Source organism: Balaenoptera acutorostrata, chromosome 1 (assembly GCF_949987535.1).
Source record: "Balaenoptera acutorostrata chromosome 1, mBalAcu1.1, whole genome shotgun sequence".
NCBI classification, from domain to species: Eukaryota; Metazoa; Chordata; class Mammalia; order Artiodactyla; family Balaenopteridae; genus Balaenoptera; species Balaenoptera acutorostrata.
In genome coordinates, this window is record NC_080064.1 from 50,176,176 (window position 1) to 50,195,146 (window position 18,971).

Genomic DNA, 18,971 nt, shown 5'->3' on the forward strand with positions numbered 1-18,971 from the left:
CTAGGTTCTTCATGACCTTTTTTTTTTTTTTTTAGATTACATATACATGTGTTAGCATATGGTATTTGTTTTTCTTTTTTCTGACTTACTTCACTCCGTATGACAGACTCTAGGTCCATCCACCTCACTACAAATAACTCAATTTCGTTTCTTTTTATGGCTGAGTAATACTCCATTGTATATATGTGTCACATCTTCTTTCTCCATTCATCTGTCGATGGACACTTAGGTTGCCCTCCCTTTCGCCTGGGGCTATGCTGACTCCCTGGATGAAAAGGTAGTGCTGTTCAAGGGCATCCTTCAAAGTGGAGAAAGGGCTTGGATGTGAGCTGGCGCTGCCTCACCTGCACCGCTCAGCCAGGTCTAAAGATGATGCCCTGTGGTCCCCATTTGCCTGACACAGAAATACCACTTGCCCACAGAACAGGGAGCCCACTTCGCTGCCTGACCTCAAATTACCGAGGCATCTTTGTCGTCTTGAAATGGAGGCTACCTCATTGCCTGCTCCACCACTCCGAGTTGTTTTCTCCATGTGTAGGTGCCATGGAAAAGAACACAATGTGACGGATCAGAGTGCTTGAGCACCACCCCTCCCCCCCCCGCCAGCTTTCAGTGATGAAAATACACAGGATGTAAAATGATGAAGTTACTGAAGCCTCATAATTATCCAAGTTCTGTTGCACTTTTGATTAGAAAATGCAGTTACGTTTTTTTTTTTCACACACACGCACTGTATTTTATTTTTACAAGAGATAAATAGACTGACACCAAGCATTGTACATGGATGACCACAACAAAAGCAACAATGATTGCAATTACCAAACACGAAACACACTCATACTATGTCATAATATTGACATTCAGTCCAGTAATCCTCCACTGTAACAGCTCCTTTACTTTGCAGTGAAAATTGATTTGTATATTCTTTGCCTCTGAGTCCTTGTGGGATTTTTTTTTTTTTAATTCAAGCAGAAAGTCACAAAAATTATAATCATCCTCATCAGTTCACTCAGTCCCATGTAATTAATTTTTTTTTATCTTGATCTTTTGTTAGCACTTTTATAAGTGCTATAAGTGCTAATAAGTGTATATATGTTCCTATAAAAGGGTTTCCTGTTCAAGAAATTCATGGAAAAGACTCTGACAAGTACAGGTTTCTGGTAACTGACTGTACTGCTGAACTGAAGGAATAAGCATTTTCAGAACTCTAATGAAAAACTGATGAACTTATAACAGTTACGTTTATAGTGTTATAATCTCACCTGTCTTTGTGTTTCTGAGGAAACTGCAGGAGGATGCGTCTTCTGGAGCAAGCGGCCCTTGCTAATCAGTTGATTCATGTCTCCGGAAGATCTCAACACACTTACGCTAATGAAGAGAGACTGCTTCTCCCAGGCCCTCGGCTCCGCCCGCCCTCCGCCCTATTCTGGGGCTCGTTTTTCAGAACAAACATTCCTGCCTCAATTCTTTTTTCCTCCTTATAGTAGGAGACAAAAACACCTGGCATCTGAGTGTGAAAAAACTGATTCCCCCCTGCACCCCCCCAAAAAGATCTGCCTTCCGTTTTTTCTTATTGTTTTCTTTCATTCATTCAATCCTTTATTCATTCATCAAACTGCCATTCGGTGCCTTATTAATTCATGCTAGGTATCATACTAGGCACTGCGGATACAAAGTTTAAAAAGTTAGGGTCCATGCTCTTCAGAAGCTCACAGGACCGTGAACGTGGCAGAAAAGCAGAGACAAGTGAAAGCCAGCGTGCCTGGGGCCGTGATTGAGGTAAGAAGAGGGTGTCAGAGGGGCTCAGCTGAAAGGATCAAGCCAGTCTGGAGGGAAGAGTGGAAGAGTAGAAGAATGAAGAGCAGGCTTCTAGGGCAGAGGTGGTGTTTGAGTTTGAAGTTCACATAGAAGTAAGACAATGGTGGGACAAGGGGAGGTGTCCCATGTAGGGGAAAGGCGTGGATAGGCCGCAGGGTGGAGCTGCACGTGTTTGGATTCACCCAGTCGTTCAGTATGACTAGAGCAAAGAGTGTGAGTGTGTGTGTGTGTGTGTGTGTGTGTGTGTTGGATTGGAAGGGCAGGAGGGCTGGTAAGAGGTGAGGTGGAGCATGGATAAGAGCACATCATAACGGTCTTCTCAGCTTCCACGTTGGACTTGGTGCAGAAAGCTTGGTGAGCCATTGGAGAATTTTAAGCCAAGAAATGACATGCTCAGATTTGTGCTTCATAAAAAAAAATCCTTCTGACTGCAGTATGGAGGAGGCAGGGGGACCTATTGGAGGCAGAGAGATTAATTACTTTTAAAAATGCAAGGTGTTTTTATGAATTCACTTCTCCCAGGCTTGGCTGTAATGGAAAAGACAGGGAACCATGTTGGAGCAAATTTCTATCCATGAGGCCCATTTCTTCTGTTCTTAGGTAACAGGCTAATAATCCCACGGCTTCATTGGCTGTGTTAGGGTACAATGTGGTGCAGAGTCTATGAGCACAGGATTTCTTTGGTTATGCAGAGAAGTCAGGGATTCCCATGACGTGTGATCCAGGAGCCCTGGCAATGGGAAGACCTTGACTTCCCAGTCTGGCCTTGACTGGGTTTATGACTTGGACAAGTCACTTCTCATCTTTGGGTATTAGTTCTCCCATCCAAAAATGAAGAGATTGAGTTAAATTGTTCCTTAGGTTTCTTGCAGCTCTGAAACCAATAACATGATAATTTGGAGAGCTGATTGTAGAATCATATGGATCTCAGTTTGAATTCTGTTTTTGCTACTTCTCACTGCAAGACCTTGGGTAAGTTACCTAAACATTCTAAAGCTAAGTTTATTATCTATCTATCTATCTATCTATCATCTATCATCTATCTATCTATCTATCTATCTATCTATCTATCTATCTATCTTTGGCTGTGCCATGCAGCTTGTGGGATCTTAGTTCCCCAACCAGCGATTGAACCCGAGCCCTTGGCAGTGAAAGCGCCAAGTCCTAACCACTGGACCTCCAGGGAATTCCCTAAAGCTAAGTTTATTTTATATATTTTTTTAATTTAATTTAATTTATTTATTTTTTATAGCAGCAGGTTCTTATTAGTTATCAATTTTATACATATTAGTGTACATACGTCAATCCCAATCTCCCAGTTCATCCCAGCACCACCACCACACGCCCCCACTTTCCCCCCTTGGTGTCCATACGTTCATTCTCTACATCTGTGTCTCTATTTCTGCCTTGCAAACCGGTTCATCTGTACCATTTTTCTAGGTTCCACATATATGCGTTAATATACGATATTTGTTTTTCTTTTTCTGACTTACTTCACTCTGTATGACAGTCTCTAGATCCATCCACATCTCTACAAATGACACAATTTCGTTCTTTTTTATGGATGAGTAATATTCCATTGTATATATGTACCACAACTTCTTTATCCATTCATCTGTCGATGGGCATTTAGGTTGCTTCCATGACCTGGCTATTGTACATAGTGCTGCAATGAACATTGGGGTGCATGCATCTTTTTGAATTATGGTTTTCTCTGGGTATATGCCCAGTAGTGGGATTGCTGGGTCATATGGTAATTCTAGTTTTAGTTTTTTAAGGAACCTCCATACTGTTCACCATAGTGGCTGTATTAATTTACATTCCCACCAACAGTGCAAGAGGGTTCCCTTTTCTCCACACCCTCTCCAGCATTTGTTGTTTGTAGATTTTCTGATGATGCCCATTCTAACTGGTGTGAGGTGATACCTCATTGTAGTTTTGATTTGCATTCCTCTAATAATTAGTGATGTTGAGCAGCTTTTCATGTGCCATCTGTATGTCCTCTTTGGAGAAATGTCTATTTAGGTTTTCTGCCCATCTTTTGATTGGGTTGTTTGTTTTTTTAATATTGAGCAGCATGAGCTGTTTATATATTTTGGGGGTTAATCCTTTGTCTGTTGCTTCATTTGCAAATATTTTCTACCATTCTGAGGGTTGTCTTTTTGTCTTATTTATAGTTTCCTTTGCTGTGCAAAAGCTTTTAAGATTCATTAGGTCCCACTTGTTTATTTTTGTTTTTATTTCCATTACTCCAGGAGGTGGGTCAAGAAAGATCTTGCTGTGACTTATGTCAAAGAGTATTCTTCCTATGTTTTCCTCTAATAGTTTTATAGTGTCCTGTCTTACATTTAGGTCTCTAATCCATTATGGGTTTACTTTTGTGTATGGTGTTAGGGAGTGTTCTAATTTAATTCTTTTACACATAGCTGTCCAGTTTTCCCAGCACCAATTATTGAAGAGACTGTCTTTTCTCCATTGTATATCCTTGCCTCCTTTATCATAGATTAGTTGACCATAGGTGTGTGGGTTTATCTCTGGGCTTTCTATCCTGTTCCATTGATCTATATTTCTGTTTTTGTGCCAGAACCATATTGTCTTGATTACTGTAGCTTTGTAGTATAGTCTGAAGTCAGAGAGACTGATTCCTCCAGCTCTGTTTTTTCCCTCAAGATTGCTTTGACTATTTGGGGTCTTTTGTGTCTCCATACAAATTTTAAGATTGTTTTCTTCTAGTTCTGTAAAAAATGCCATTGGTAATTTGATAGGGATTGCATTGAATCTGTAGGTTGCTTTGGGTAGTATAGTCATTTTCACAATATTGATCCTTCCAATCCAAGAACATGTTATATCTCTCCATCTGTTTCTGTCATCTTTGATTTCTTTCATCAGTGTCTTATCGTTTTCTGAGTACAGGTCTTTTACCTCCTTAGGTAGGTTTATTCCTTGGTATTTTATTCTTTTTGTTGTAATGGTGAATGGGATTGTATCCTTAATTTCTCTTTCTGATCTTTTGTTATTAGTGTATAGGAATGCAAGAGATTTCTGTGCATTAATTTTGTATCCTGCAACTTTACCAAATTCATTGATTAGCTCTAGTAGTTTTCTGGTGGCATCTTTAGGATTCTCTATGTATAGTATCATGTCATCTGCAAACAATGACAGATTGACTTCTTCTTTTCCAATTTGTATTACTTTTATTTTTTTTTTCTTCTCTGACTGCTGTGGCTAGGACTTCCAAAACTATGTTGAATAAGAGTGGTGAGAGTGAACATCCTTGTCTTGTTCCTGATCTTAGAGGAAATGCTTTCAGTTTTTCACCATTGAGAATGATGTTTGCTGTGGGTTTGTTGTATATGGCCTTTATGATGTTGAGGTAGGTTCTCTCTATGCCCACTTTCTGGAGAGCTTTTATCATAAATGGGTGTTGAATTTTGTCAAAAGCTTTTTCTGCATCTATTGAGATGATCATATGGTTTTTCTTCTTCAATTGGTTAATATGATGTATCACATTGATTAGTTTGCATATAGTGAAGAATTGTTGCATCCCTGGGATAAATCCCACTTGATCATGGTGTATGATCCTTTTAATGTGTTGTTGGATTCTGTTTGCTAGTATTTTGTTGAGGATTTTTGCATCTATATTCATCAGTGATATTGGTCTGTAATTTTCTTTTTTTGTAGTATCTTTGTCTGGTTTTGGTATCAGGGTGATGGTGGTCTCATAGAATGAGCTTGGGAGTGTTCCTTCCTCTGCAATTTTTTGGAAGAGTTTGAGAAGGATGGGTGTTAGCTCTTCTCTAAATGTTTGATAGAATTCACCTGTGAAGCCATCTGGTCCTGGACTTTTGTTTGTTGGAAGACTTTTAATCACAGTTTCAATTCCATTACTTGTGATTGGTCTGTTCATATTTTCTATTTCTTCCTGGTTCAGTCTTGGAAGGTTATACCTTTCTAAGAATTTGTCCATTTCTTCCAGGTTGTGCATTTTATTGGCATAGAGTTGCTTGTAGGAGTCTCTTAGGATGCTTTGTATTTCTGTGGTGTCTGTTGTAACTTCTCCTTTTTCATTTCTAATTTTATTGATTTGAGTCCTCTCCCTCTTTTTCTTGATGAGTCTGGCTAATGGTTTGTCAATTTTGTTTATCTCCTCAAAGAACCAGCTTTTAGTTTTATTGATCTTTGCTATTGTTTTCTTTGTTTCTTTTTCATTTATTTCTACTCTGATCTTTATGAATTCTTTCCTTCTGCTAACTTTGGGTTTTGTTTGTTCTTCTTTCTCTAGTTCCTTTAGGTGTAAGGTTAGATTGTTTATTTGAGATGTTTGTTGTTTCCTGAAGTAGGATTGTGTTGGTATAAACTTCCCTCTTAGAACTGCTTTTGCTGCATCCCATAGGTTTTGGATCGTCATGTTTTCATTGTCATTTGTCTCTAGGTATTTTTTGATTTCCTCTTCAGTGATCTCTTGGTTATTTAGTAACGTATTGTTTAGCCTCCATGTGTTTGTGTTTTTTACGTTTTTTTCCCTGTAATTGATTTCTAATCTCATAGCGTTGTGGTTAGAAAAGATGCTTGATATGATTTCAATTTTCTTAAACTTACTGAGACTTGTTTTGTGACCCAAGATGTGATCTATCCTGGAGAACGTTCTGTGCACACTTGAGAAGAAACTGTGATATCTGCTGTTTTTGGATGGAATGTCCTATAAGTATCAATTAAATCTATCTGGTCTATTGTGTCATTTAAAGCTTGTGTTTCCTTATTAATTTTCTGTCTGGATGATCTGTCCATTGGTGTCAGTGAGGTGTTAAAGTCCCCCACTATTATTGCGTTACTGTCGATTTCCTCTTTTATAGTTGTTAGCATTTGCCTTATGTATTGAGGTGCTCCTATGTTGGGTGTATATATATTTATAATTGTTATATCTTCTTCTTGGATTGATCCCTTGATATTATGTAGCATCCTTCCTTGTCTCTTGTAACATTCTTTATTTTAAAGTCTATTTTATTGATATGAGTATTGCTACTCCAGCTTTCTTTTGATTTCCATTTACATGGAATATCTTTTCCCCTCCCCTCACTTTCAGTCTGTATGTGTCCCTAGGTCTGAAGTGGGTCTCTTGTAGACAGCATATATAGGGGTCTTGTTTTTGTATCCATTCAGCGAATCTGTGTCTTTTGGCTGGAGCATTTGATCCATTCACATTTAAGGTAATTATCGATATGTATGTTCGTATGACCATTTTCTTAATTGTTTTGGGTTTGTTTTTGTAGGTCCTTTTCTTCTCTTGTGTTTCCCACTTAGAGAAGTTCCTTTAGCATTTGTTGTAGAGCTGGTTTGGTGGTGCTGAATTCTCTTAGCTTTTGCTTTTCTGTAAAGCTTTCAATCTCCATCGAATCTGAATGAGATCTTGCCGGGTGGAGTAATCTTGGTTGTAGGTTCTTCCTTTTCATCACTTTAAGTATATCATGCCACTCCCTTCTGACTTGTAGAGTTTCTGCTGAGAAAGCAGCTGTTAACCTTATGGGAGTTCCCTTGTATGTTATTTGTCATTTTTCCCTGTTGCTTTTAATAATTTTTCTTTGTCTTTAATTTTTGTCAGTTTGATTACTATGTGTCTCGGCGTGTTTAACCTTGGGTTTATCCTGCCTGGGACTCTCTGTGCTTCCTGGACTTGGGTAGCTATTTTCTTTCCCATGTTAGGGAAGTTTTCGACTATAATCTTTTAAAATATTTTCTCAGGTCTTTTCTCTCTCTCTTCTCCTTCTGGGACCCCTATAATGTCGATGTTGGTGCATTTAATGTTGTCTCAGAGGTGTCTTAGGCTGTCTTCATTTCTTTTCATTCTTTTTTCTTAATTCTGTTCCACGGCAGTGATTTCCACCGTTCTGTCTTCAAGGTCATTTATCTGTTCTTCTGCCTCAGTTATTCTGCTATTGATTCCTTCTAGTGTATTTTTCATTTCAGTTATTGTATTGTTCATCTCTGTTTGTTTGTTCTTTTATTCTTCTACGTGTTTGTTCTTTAATTCTTCTAGGTCTTTGTTAAACATTCATTGCATCTTCTCAATCTTTGCCTACATTCTTTTTTGAGGTCCTGGATCATCTTCACCATCATTATTCTGAATGTTTTTTCTGGAACATTGCCTAGTTCCACTTCATTTAGTTGATTTTCCTGGGTTTTATCTTGTTCCTTCATCTGGTACATATTCCTCTGCCTTTTCATTTTGTCTATCTTTCTGTGAATATGTTTTTTTTCCAGAGGATGCAGGATTGTAGTTCTTCTTGCCTCTGCTGTTTGCCCTCTGGTGGATGAGGTTATCTAAGAGTCTTGTGCAAGCTTCCTGATGGGAGGGACTTGTAGTGTGTAGAGCTGGGTGTTGCTCTGGTGGGCAGAGCTCAGTAAAACTTTAATCTGCTTGTCTGCTGATGGGTGGGGCTGAGTTCCCTCCCTGTTGGTTGTTTGGCCTGAGGTGACCCAACACTGGAGCCTGCAGGCTCTTTGGAGGGGCCAATGGCAGACTCTGGGAGGCCTCCTGCCAAGGAGTACTTTCCAGAACTTCTGCTGCCAGTATCCTTGTCCCCACGGTGAGGCACAGCCTTCCCCTGCCTCTGCAGGAGACCCTCCAACACTAGCAGGTAGGTCTGGTTCAGTCTCCTATGGGGTCACTGCTCCTTCCCCCTGGGTCCTGATGCGCACACTACTTTGTGTGTGCCCTCCAAGAGTGGAGTCTCTGTTTCCCCCAGTCCAGTCAAAGTCCTGCAATCAGATCCCGCTAGCCTTCAAAGTCTGATTCTCTAGGAATTCCTCCTCCTGTTGCTGGACCCCCAGGTTGGGAAGCCTAACGTGGTGCTCAGAACCTTCAATCCAGTGGGTGGACTTCTGTGGTATAAGTGTTCTCCAGTCTGTGAGTCACCCACCCAGCAATTATGGGATTTGATTTTATTGTGATTGTGCCCCTCCTACTGTCTGAGGATTCTCCTTTGTCTTTGGATTTGGGGTGTCTTTTTTGGTGAGTTCCAGTGTCTTCCTGTCGATGATTGTTCAGCAGTTAGTTGTGATTCTGGTGCTCTCGCAAGAGGGAGTGAGTGCACGTCCTTCTACTCTGATATCTTGAACCAGTCTCCTAAAGCTGAGTTTAAAATGGGGATAATAAAACTTCTTTCAGGGTTGTTGTGGGGATTAAATGTTATACCGTTATGTATAGCATTTAGACCTGTAACTATAAATGGATGATGCTATTATTATAATACCTTCAAAATGAAACCTTGAAAAATGAAAATGGCTACCCTGTAGATACCATGAAACAAGGATGCTCACCCCAAGACCACACAATGTCAAGGCACTAGGCAACCAAATGATTTACAGTGTTTACACATTCAGCCAGATGTGCAATCTTCTCTTTGTAAAGCCAAGCAACACTACAGGGCTGAGATCATCGTGCTCATAGACTGTGACGGAGGGCCCTCTAGTGGTTTTAGATATTAACATTTTCATTAAAAAGATTGAAGAACAAATGTAGTTTTGTGGATTTATAAGCAAACAGCAAGGATTTGGGGTTCGTTAATCTTAGATAAAGCTAATAAAGCTAATCTTAGATTAAAGCTAATAAAGGGCCATTAATTATATCACTTCTAATAGTAATTCTTTAGTCAACTTTTTCCATAAAAGTCATGTTCTGGGCATTTATTAGATCTTGCAGTTCTGAAAGACAAAATTACATTTTAAATTAAAACATAAATTATATTGAAGATTTGAATTGCACATAAAATCTTCAGAGTAGTTCTTTATGCCATGAAATTAAAAATAATTTGGAATCACTCAAAAGGATGGTGCAATAGCAAAACTGTGGTTTTTCTAGACGTAACCTTGCTACAAACTTGACTGTATGACTGGGCAATGCCTTGCTTCATTTCTATGGACCTCGGTTTCTTCATATTAGAAGATAGGACTCTAAGCCTAAACGTTTCCAAGGTCCTTTCCAACTTTTAAGATTCTTTGATTTTAGGCGGATACGTTATCCATTTTCTTTTAATACTCGGGCTCTGGCACAGTAATTTAAAGTCCATTTGAAGATGAATTCATAACATTCTATAAAACCAACCCTAGCCATCTGTAACAGAGATGGCTAGTCACTAACAGATTCGTGTTCTCCTTCCACAGTGTAGAATCTTGTGAAGCAGCTGTGCAATCAGGACTCCAATGAGCAGCCCATCTTGGCATCAAGGTAGGACCATATGACTAGTTCTTAAAGAAATGTTAGCAAAACCGTTGTGTGTACTCCAAGCCAAGGTCAATTATCATGTGTGATTCTGTTCTTTCTCAACCACCTGTCCTCAAATGGATGACACCTGCGCTACTTAGAGTCACAAGATGTCAGAGCCACATGTGAAAGGAATCTGGGTACCCGAACTACCTGTGGAAGTTGAGCTGCTCGGGGGAGCCACCCAATCAGAACAGCTGCAGTGCACTTTGTGTGAGAAATAAACCAGTGTTAAGACACTGAAAATTAGGGGTGGTGTGTTCTAGCAGCTAGCTTTAATTATCCTAACATACTCTCCAAATCTGTGATGTTGCAATCTAATTAGAGGTTTTGCCTAAAAGCAATCTCTCTGTCTCTCTCTCTCTCTCTCTGGCAGTGCGGGGTGGGGGTGGGGGGTATGTGACAGGGAGGATTAGTCTACTCATTGTTTTGTGATTAGGAAGACGGTTCTGAAAAAGGTCTTATCAAGATTTCCTTTGTTACACAAAGGGAGTCTGATGTGGACAATCTTCTGGTTATCGATGGTTCAAGATGCCACAATTACCGCTGAGTCCTAATTATGAGGTGTTTTGGAACAAAAGAAAGTTCAATGATCACTAATCTAGGTAAAATGAACTAAGCAGTGAACTCGCTTTCAGAAACTGTCCAATTCTTCCGCATTTTGAGGTGAACTTGTTAATGGGGGAAGGTGGGAGAGGAATCATGGATTATACCCAGTAACAGGTATCAGAGTTATTAACTGATAAGTTTTGTTTTTGATAGCAGGAAAAATATGGAAGACAAAAGCAAGTTTTTTATTTAGCTATATCTCTCTGCAAATACTGACAATATTGTATTTAAGCTAGCATTCTATGGGAAGATAATTGAGAATCAGTGATGTAGAAACACATCAGCAACAGTAAGAAAAACCATCATTACAGTACAAATTAGATTGTGGGACAATGCTGGTCTGGAGCTACAGGCTATGACGCTGGCCAATCAGAAAATTATAGCAAATGCTTAATTAGCAGGAATCCATAACAGCTGTACAGCCTTGTGGAATTAGCACTCTTAGGATTTTATTATACTTTGCCACCTAAATTACTTTCATTTAGGAGCCTGAATTCAAATTGGTTCTGTAAACAAGATGATGAACGTGGCTGTACTACTATGAGAAAAATTAGCTTGTGGAAATTGAAATTTTTTTTCTGCAGATACTAACAAAATGTAAGGGGTACATAGATCTTCATTTAGCAATTAAACACCTAGGAATCTATTCAGAGAAATTTTAGAAGTGTGCAAAAATTATTTTTCATAGAAAAATGGGAACATCTAAAGTTCATCAGTTGAAAACTGATCAAATTAATTATGGCAAATCTATACTACAGAATGCTATGCACCTCTTGCAAAGAATGAATAGATGTTTATGTGCTGAGATGGAAAGAAGTCCTCAATAAAAGGACAGACATTGAAGATACGTATGTACTGAATATACACAAGTCTGATCCTGTTTTTCTGTTTTTGAAATTGATAGGTTTTGCAGAAAATAAGGACTGGGAAGTTAAGGACCAGTTAATGAGTTAATTCTAAGGTGAGAATTTTCTGTCAATTTATACCTTTTGTATCCTTAGTTGGTTGACTGAATGTGAATTACCTTCATAATTAACATCTTCACATACCCTACCCTCTGGCCAAAGACTCACCACTCTAAATCTTTTTTCATTCCTTACCTCCATGCCTATGCTCTAAGATGACTTCTCTCTGGAACATCTTCCCCAAGTGTCATTTTGGTTTAAAGGCGATCTCTTCCAAGCAACCTCACTGCTTACATTCTAGACAATTCTCATTTATCTAAAACACCTCTTACCCTTGAAGTCTTACAGGCATTTATAATCAGTTCCAGTTTGTATCCTAGTGTCTTAGCTACCTATGTCAGGTTTTATGTTTCCCACTTATTAGGTAGTAGGTAGTAGGATTCTTGTGGAAAGAAACCAAGACATTCATCTTTGTGCCCCTACAACGCCCAACAAATGTTTGCTGAATTAATGGGGCACTGTCTGTAATTCAGTGTGCATGCTGCTAATGATTTAGAAAGCAACCAAATGATTCACCACTTTACTTTCAAAATTTTACTTATATAGAATCTTCAGAATGTTTCCCTTTAAATTTTATAAGCTAAAACCCCAAAGCTTAAAATCAGATATTTTATGTCACAGTACATAAAATAAAGTACAAGGAGGAGAGTTCAATCATTTTGAGGAAAAGCTTTCATATTGTACAAACATTAACATTTACAATATTCTTTATTACAGATATAGACAACATGGCATATTTAAAAGCACAGAATAGTTGAAATCATTATATTTTATTACAGAACATTCCAAAATTCAAACTAATAAAGAAATCCATAAACACTGATAACATTTGGGGAAAACAACAGCAACAGGTTTACCAATAATCATAGTAAACTTATACATAATACACAATTTACACATCAAATCGACAAATTTAAAGATATATATGACCTATCTATTTAAATCATGCTACAATCTAAATGCTATTTTATAATCCATAGGTTGAAACAAATGTTCTGTGGTAACCTATGAAACAGGAATACAAACTATAAAATCATAATTAACATACTTCTTAATTCCTAAGAGAGTACTCCAGGAAACCTCAAAGACAGCAGATCAGGCATTTTTTGCTGAAATTAAAGTTCTTATGAATATATTCATAAATATAGTCAAAGGTATAAAATAAAACAACCCAGATACCACAAGTTAAGTTTACCTTCTCAAATTTAGTTTGGTATAGAGCCCCTGGCATAATCACAGCTTCTCTGGGATATTCTGACTTTCTCCTGACTTAGGGGGGATGACATATTTATTCTTTGCCTTGTTCCAGAAAGGATGTAAGGTAGCTTAAAAGATAAGATTTAGAAAATACCAGAAAGCACAATTATAGGTTAAATGAAAAAACAGAATTTGGGGGAACAGCACACATAAAACCATTTAAGAAAAGGTCAGGAATTAAGCTAAAGTATATTACATTATTCTTCACAGTGATTTTCTGGAAATATTGCAAAATCTGGCATTAATTTGTAAGAAAACTATTAAACCACTGATAAATTGGAGATGCAGATCAAATTTCTTTGTTAAATTTTGTATTAACCCTGATGAAACAGATGATGTTACAAATGTATGTGCTTTTTTCTTCGTGCTTGTGAGAAAAAAGTTTTCCTAAATGTCATAGTATGTGACTCTAGATTTAGTGTCTAGTTCTGGGTAGAGAAGAGCATAGGTTAAAAAAAAAACAAAAACAAACCACAACATTTGGGTACCCTGACTTAATTTCTACTGAGAAACCCACCAACTGGACGCTTGCTGATGACCTGAGGATGGTAGCTACCTTCCAGGTGGCCAGGTGTCCTATGGCTCTTTTGTAGGGACAGGACAAAGCATCAGTTCTTGGGCCTCCTGACTGCATCAGTTCCTCCAGGTCCTATAGCTCACTTCATTAGGACCCAGCAAAACAAAGAAGAAGAAGGTACACTGAAGAGCAGGAAGCCCACTCAGGTTGGCATGCTGAGACCACAGTCTCCTCTGCTGCCCAGATGGTCTGCATGCCACAGCCCTTGCCCCAGTCCTTTGGGGGAGGAAAGTTATGGAGAGAGGGCTGGGGCAGCATTAGTCAGCTTCTGGGAAATATGAATGGGTTTGTTCAACTCTATTCTTCAGGCCCTGCTTTCAACACATGACAATGAAGGATCTTGTACCTATACACTGTCAGGTAAGAAGTGAGGGAGTGAGGATGAAAAAAAGGGCTTGAGGGAAACACAGGAAGAAAAGGCGGCAGGACATGTGGCATGAGTTTCAAAACTATCGATTAAGAATAGAATAAAATATCTACCTGAAAACTGAAGTTAGCCACAGCGGCCTATCGTTCTTTGGGGGATGAATGGTCCCAAGTAACACTCCTGAATTTTGGTCACGTCAGTAAAGAACAAAGTTCAAGTCTATGGATCTAAAGCTGCAGGTACTGCAATGTTCTTGGCTGTGTGGCAAAGTTCCTCTAGGGTTTGTGAGGTGGGTTTATAGGGGAGCGGGTAGTGACTGCCATTTTCCCAATAGTACCCTTCATAGTATAGGCAGGGCCAACTTATCTATTAGGCACCAGGTCTCAGGCCCATAATACATTCAGAGGCCCCCCAAAATGTTTTAATTTCTTTTAAATTCGTAAGAAAAAAACCAAACTTTTAGATTTAAGGATGTGTTTATATATAATATAAAATTCATTTTATACAAATGCAATTGTAACATTAATTTTTAATTTTTTATGGAAGAAGAGGCCTAAGAAGGCAAAAGTGTCTAAGGCCTATGAAAGTCATAAAGCTGCTTTGAGGGCCAGTGGTTCAAGGCTAAAATTACAGAGGGGTAAGGAGAGTCTGATCTTGTGGGTCTCATTCCACTGATTTTTCTTTTTTTGAATGTTACTTTGGGATTAGATTTTTAAGAGTGCTAGGTCAAATACTAGTGAAGTATTTGTGTCAATTTCCACCAGGCAAGCTGGAAAAGGAAAATAAATTAAGCTCATTATTTTATTGTCATTGCACAAAAGAAAGAACCAAATCAGGATGAAGAGACTTGGATGTCTTCAAGTCCCATCTTCACTCTGTAAAAATTACTAGAGGTAGGTTTCCCTCTGAGACCCTCCCTGCCTCCTAAACTTCCTGCATTACACCGCCACTCTCAGCCCTAGACATCCTCTGTGCTTCTCAAGGCCTAGCTCCTACTGCCCTCAGCAGGCCAAGGTTGGCAGTGACAGGAATGTGGGCACCTGTAGTTACAAAAATGTTTTAAGAATATGATGAGAGGAAAAAAAAAAACAATGAATGAGGGAGGAGGGGAGGAAGATATCAGATTTTAATATAAAATTACATGATGCAAAAAAAAAAATGGGGAAAGATTTATACCAAAATGTTAACTGTGCTTTCTGCTTTTTAAAAAATATTTTCTCATAAGTGTACTCTATCATCAGAAAAAAACAGTATTATTTTAAAAATTGTTCTCTCAAAGCTCTAAACTCTGAATATTACCACCTTTGAGAGTTCTTTATAGTATGGCTTAGGTTACTAAATGTGGTGAACCACTAGCATGCAGAGGACCCAGACTGAGAACAGAACTTTTAACAATTTCCACTATTTTCCAACCCCAATTCATCAATATTACTGGGAAATGTCAATCAAGAAAGCTAATTAATACCACTTTCTAGGATCTGTTCCTGATACAATGAAGAAAGTATGTCAAAAGGAAGGGTAGAAAGGAACGAATCACTACCCTTTTACAGAATCACAGACTTTCTGCCCTTGAATTACAGGTGAAGATTCTGAGGTCCAGAAGGTTATGTGATCTTACCACTGCCACACAACAAAGCTGGTAAGAGAATTAGGGTAAAAACTCAGGTTTCCTGATTCTTGGTCTATAGCTCTAATAAGCCCAGTCCCAAAAGTAACTGCTTTGTAAGTTATGTTTCACCGTTTATCCTAAATACATATAGAAAAATGGAAAATACTACCATTTTTCTTTAAAAACGTTCATTAATTTGGGAATTGTAACATCTCAAAATACAAGCTCCAGGTGGGTAAGTCCAACAATCAGAGTGAATCATAAGATTTTAGACCTGAAAGGATGCAGGGCAGATAATTTAGACCTCGGTTACACATGAATTTAGGCCCAGAGAAGGTAAACTATATCCCCCAAATCACAAGGCTGAGTCAAGACCCAGGTCATCTAAAACTGGCTCACTGCTCCTTCCAATACTGACTTATTTTCCTTGGACATTCATTAAACCAAAAAAGGCAAAAGTACAGAATCATATGCAGATTAGAAGTAATAAAACTGATATTAATAAGAATGCTTGGAGAAAGGACATTAGTCAATTCTTTAGTTAACAGAAGTAAACTAAAATCTATCAGAATAAATCAGGCAGCATGACTACCAACTTTCATTTGAAAACAAACTTAAATGTAAATCACAATTTTTAGTTTTATTGTTGTTTGAAGATGATACAAGACCTTTCAATGTCTCAGGCTCATGCATTTGAAAATAAATTCTAAATGTTTGCAATTCTCTGGAGCAGGGTTTGGAAGACAATGGCCAGCAACCTGTTTTCTGTGAGCCTCATGAGCTAAGAATGGTTTTATGTTTTTAAAGGGTTGTTAAAAAACATAAAGAAGAATGAATGTCTGATAGAGATGGTGTGTAGCCTGCAAAGCCTAAGTTACTGACTAACTGCCCCTTTACATAAGAAGTTCACTGACCCCTGTTCTGGATTCAGCAAGTATATGAAACGGGGCTGAATACATAATATGTCCTGGAAGGATTTTTTGTTTTTAAAATTAAATCTGATTTATTTAAGCTTTATTGTAATCTGCCTCTTTCTCCTCATAGCAGGTAGTAGGAAAAAATAAAAGTCTAGTTTAAGGGTTATGATTACTTGTGTTCTAGTTAACCGAGGCTTTATCACACAAATGAACATAAGTGGACCTATAGTTGAAGCTTATTATGTTACGTATCTGAAATCCATACAAAATGTTTCAGCTGAGAAAATGGCATAGCCTATAGTAGTGTTGTTATACAATAAAATGGAAGCAAATATCTGTAATTAAAAAACTGGTAATTTGATTCTCTCCTTTAGGTCTCTTGTCTGTTTTGAAGATTTTCTCCTGATGCCTCCCCTGGCCTCCCACAGCATGTCCTTAGATTCATTAAACCAGCAGTTCTCAACCATGTTAATTACCGCTGTGACCACCCACCCGTATCTCATTTGCAACCATAAACAAGCCTCACCAAAACACATGAAAAGAATAAAAGTGCTCCTCATGAGACAGGAGACAGCAAAACTGGAATGACTAGTTCAGGGGGAAATAACAATCTGAGACACACCGCACTTATCAACCTGAAGAGAGCAGGGGGGCCGCCCTTCAGTCCACACCCTGCTGACCGGCCAAGGAGGACTGAGCGCCACATATGAAAACAAGTCCAAGCCCGTGTCTCTTTCTTGTCACATGGTTTATGTGGCAAAATTTGGATTTCATGAACTAGCAAAAAAATAAAAATAAAAAAAAAATCACAGCTGTACCACTGTTAACTAAATTACAATAATTTCAAGGCTATAACTCTGAAAGTACGTACTACTGTGTCGCGGTTAAGACATCTTACTTTAAAATAGTCACGTTAACAGCGCCTTTGGCTCCACGGCGCACTTCTCTTCGGCCGCTCCGTTCTCTGCCTGGCTTTTGTAATTGGAAAGGAATAAATTTTCTATTTGAGTCAAGAATTCTTCAGCAATGAAGCAATTGGCCACTTTGCTCAGAGTTTTCCTCAGACACTCCAAAAGCTAGTTGAAAAGGAGAGTTTTATATTTAAAACAAAAAGTGGTAAGAAGAGGGTTTGCATCACTATCACTATTTTATCCCTTTCCAAATCTCCCCTTTTCTAATGCTTAAATGAGAAACATTCTCCTTAAAGGTGACTGAGGATAAACTTGTGTTTAATAACTGTACAGCTGAAGTGCAGGAAGCCATTGCTGAGGAATGCTTAGCAAAGCTTGCCCTGAGCCCAGCTCAACAGAAGCAGCACAATTCTTCAGTCTGCTACAAATTGTTTGTGGAACTTCTAGGGGTTCCCAGGACCCCGGTCGCCTCCCAACTGCTGTCCATGTCCTCACCCCACCCCCCATCCTGGGGCAGTGCCTCTCCCCACAGCGGCCTTAAATCTAGGTGTGTTAGTCCAGCACCTCCTTGGTGAGTAATTCTTTGGGACTGGGGGGTGGTGTGGGCGTCAGGCCTGCCTCTTGCAGGGCCTGAAGCTGGGCCTCTGACTGGCATTTGTCCAGGCCCAGGTGCCAGGAGAGTCGCACTTGGGCTTCCAGAAAGGGTACCAGAAAAGGGTGAGGGCTCTTGTCCCCCAGCAGCTGTAGGGCCTTCTCACAGCGTGCCCGGGACTCCCCAGGGTCCTCCAGCTCCCGGTGGCACACAGCCAACCCCACCAGGGTCAGCAGAGGGCGGTCTGGGCCCGAGGGGACACCCAGCTGGGCCTGCAGCTGCCAGGCGTTGGCCCAGAGTGCCAGGGCCTCACGGTAGAGGCCAGTGGAGGTGAGGTGCAGTTCCTTTCTGATTTTATATAAGGAGATAAAACTGAGATTGCATGTATGATGCTTTCTACTTTGGACAAACTTGTGACTTTGCTTCTTTTTTTAGTAGTTTTATTTACAAAGCCAAGAATCCTATGGGATAAAAATCTATGTACATAAAAATACAGGATTCTACCATTTCAAAAATAGGATGATAGAGTCTATTTCCTGGGAAATGTGCATATTAATCTTCCAACAGAGCAAAGAAAAAGTGGCTATAATAGGAGGGGGTAAAAAATATTAAAAAGAGGGACTTCCCTGGTGGCGCAGTGGTTAAGAGTCCGCCTGCCAATGAAGGGGACATGGGTTCAATCCCTGGTCCCAGCAGATCCCACGAGCAACTAAGCCTGAGAGCCACAACTACTGAGCCCGCGCGCCACACTACTGAAGGAAGGCTACATGCTCTAGGGCCCGCATGCTGCAACCACTGAAGCCCGCCCACCTAGAGCCCGTGCTCTGCGACAAGAGAAGCCACTGCAATAAGAAGCCGGCACACTGCAGTAAGAGTAGCCCCGGCTCGCTGCAACCAGAGAAAGCCCACGTGCAGCAATGAAGACCCAATGCAGCCAAAAAAAAAAAAAAAAAATTTAAAAAGAAATTTAATGTTAAAATTTTCTATTCCCAAACTGTTACCAAAGGAAAAAAAGACCAATGTTGCCAATCTTATTGAAATTCATTATACTCATAGAAACAAAACTAGAAGTGAAATAAAATAATTCAA

General features: G+C 39.2%; 1 protein-coding gene across 6 annotated transcripts in view; it reads right to left on the minus strand.

Moving 5' to 3' along the window:
* Positions 1-12,207: 12,207 nt before the first annotated feature.
* Positions 12,208-18,971, minus strand: part of MYSM1 (Myb like, SWIRM and MPN domains 1) — a 42,144-nt gene continuing 35,380 nt past the window's right edge. For 3 of the 6 annotated variants that reach the window (XM_007164369.2, XM_007164368.2, XM_007164366.2), the window contains exon 20: positions 12,208-17,455. In XM_007164369.2, the coding sequence (XP_007164431.2) occupies positions 17,288-17,455 (168 nt within the window). In that variant the 3' untranslated portion in view covers positions 12,208-17,287. The remainder of the gene's footprint in view (positions 17,456-18,971) is intronic. The other 3 variants (XM_007164367.2, XM_057548755.1, XR_009008663.1) reach the window with 3 other exon arrangements.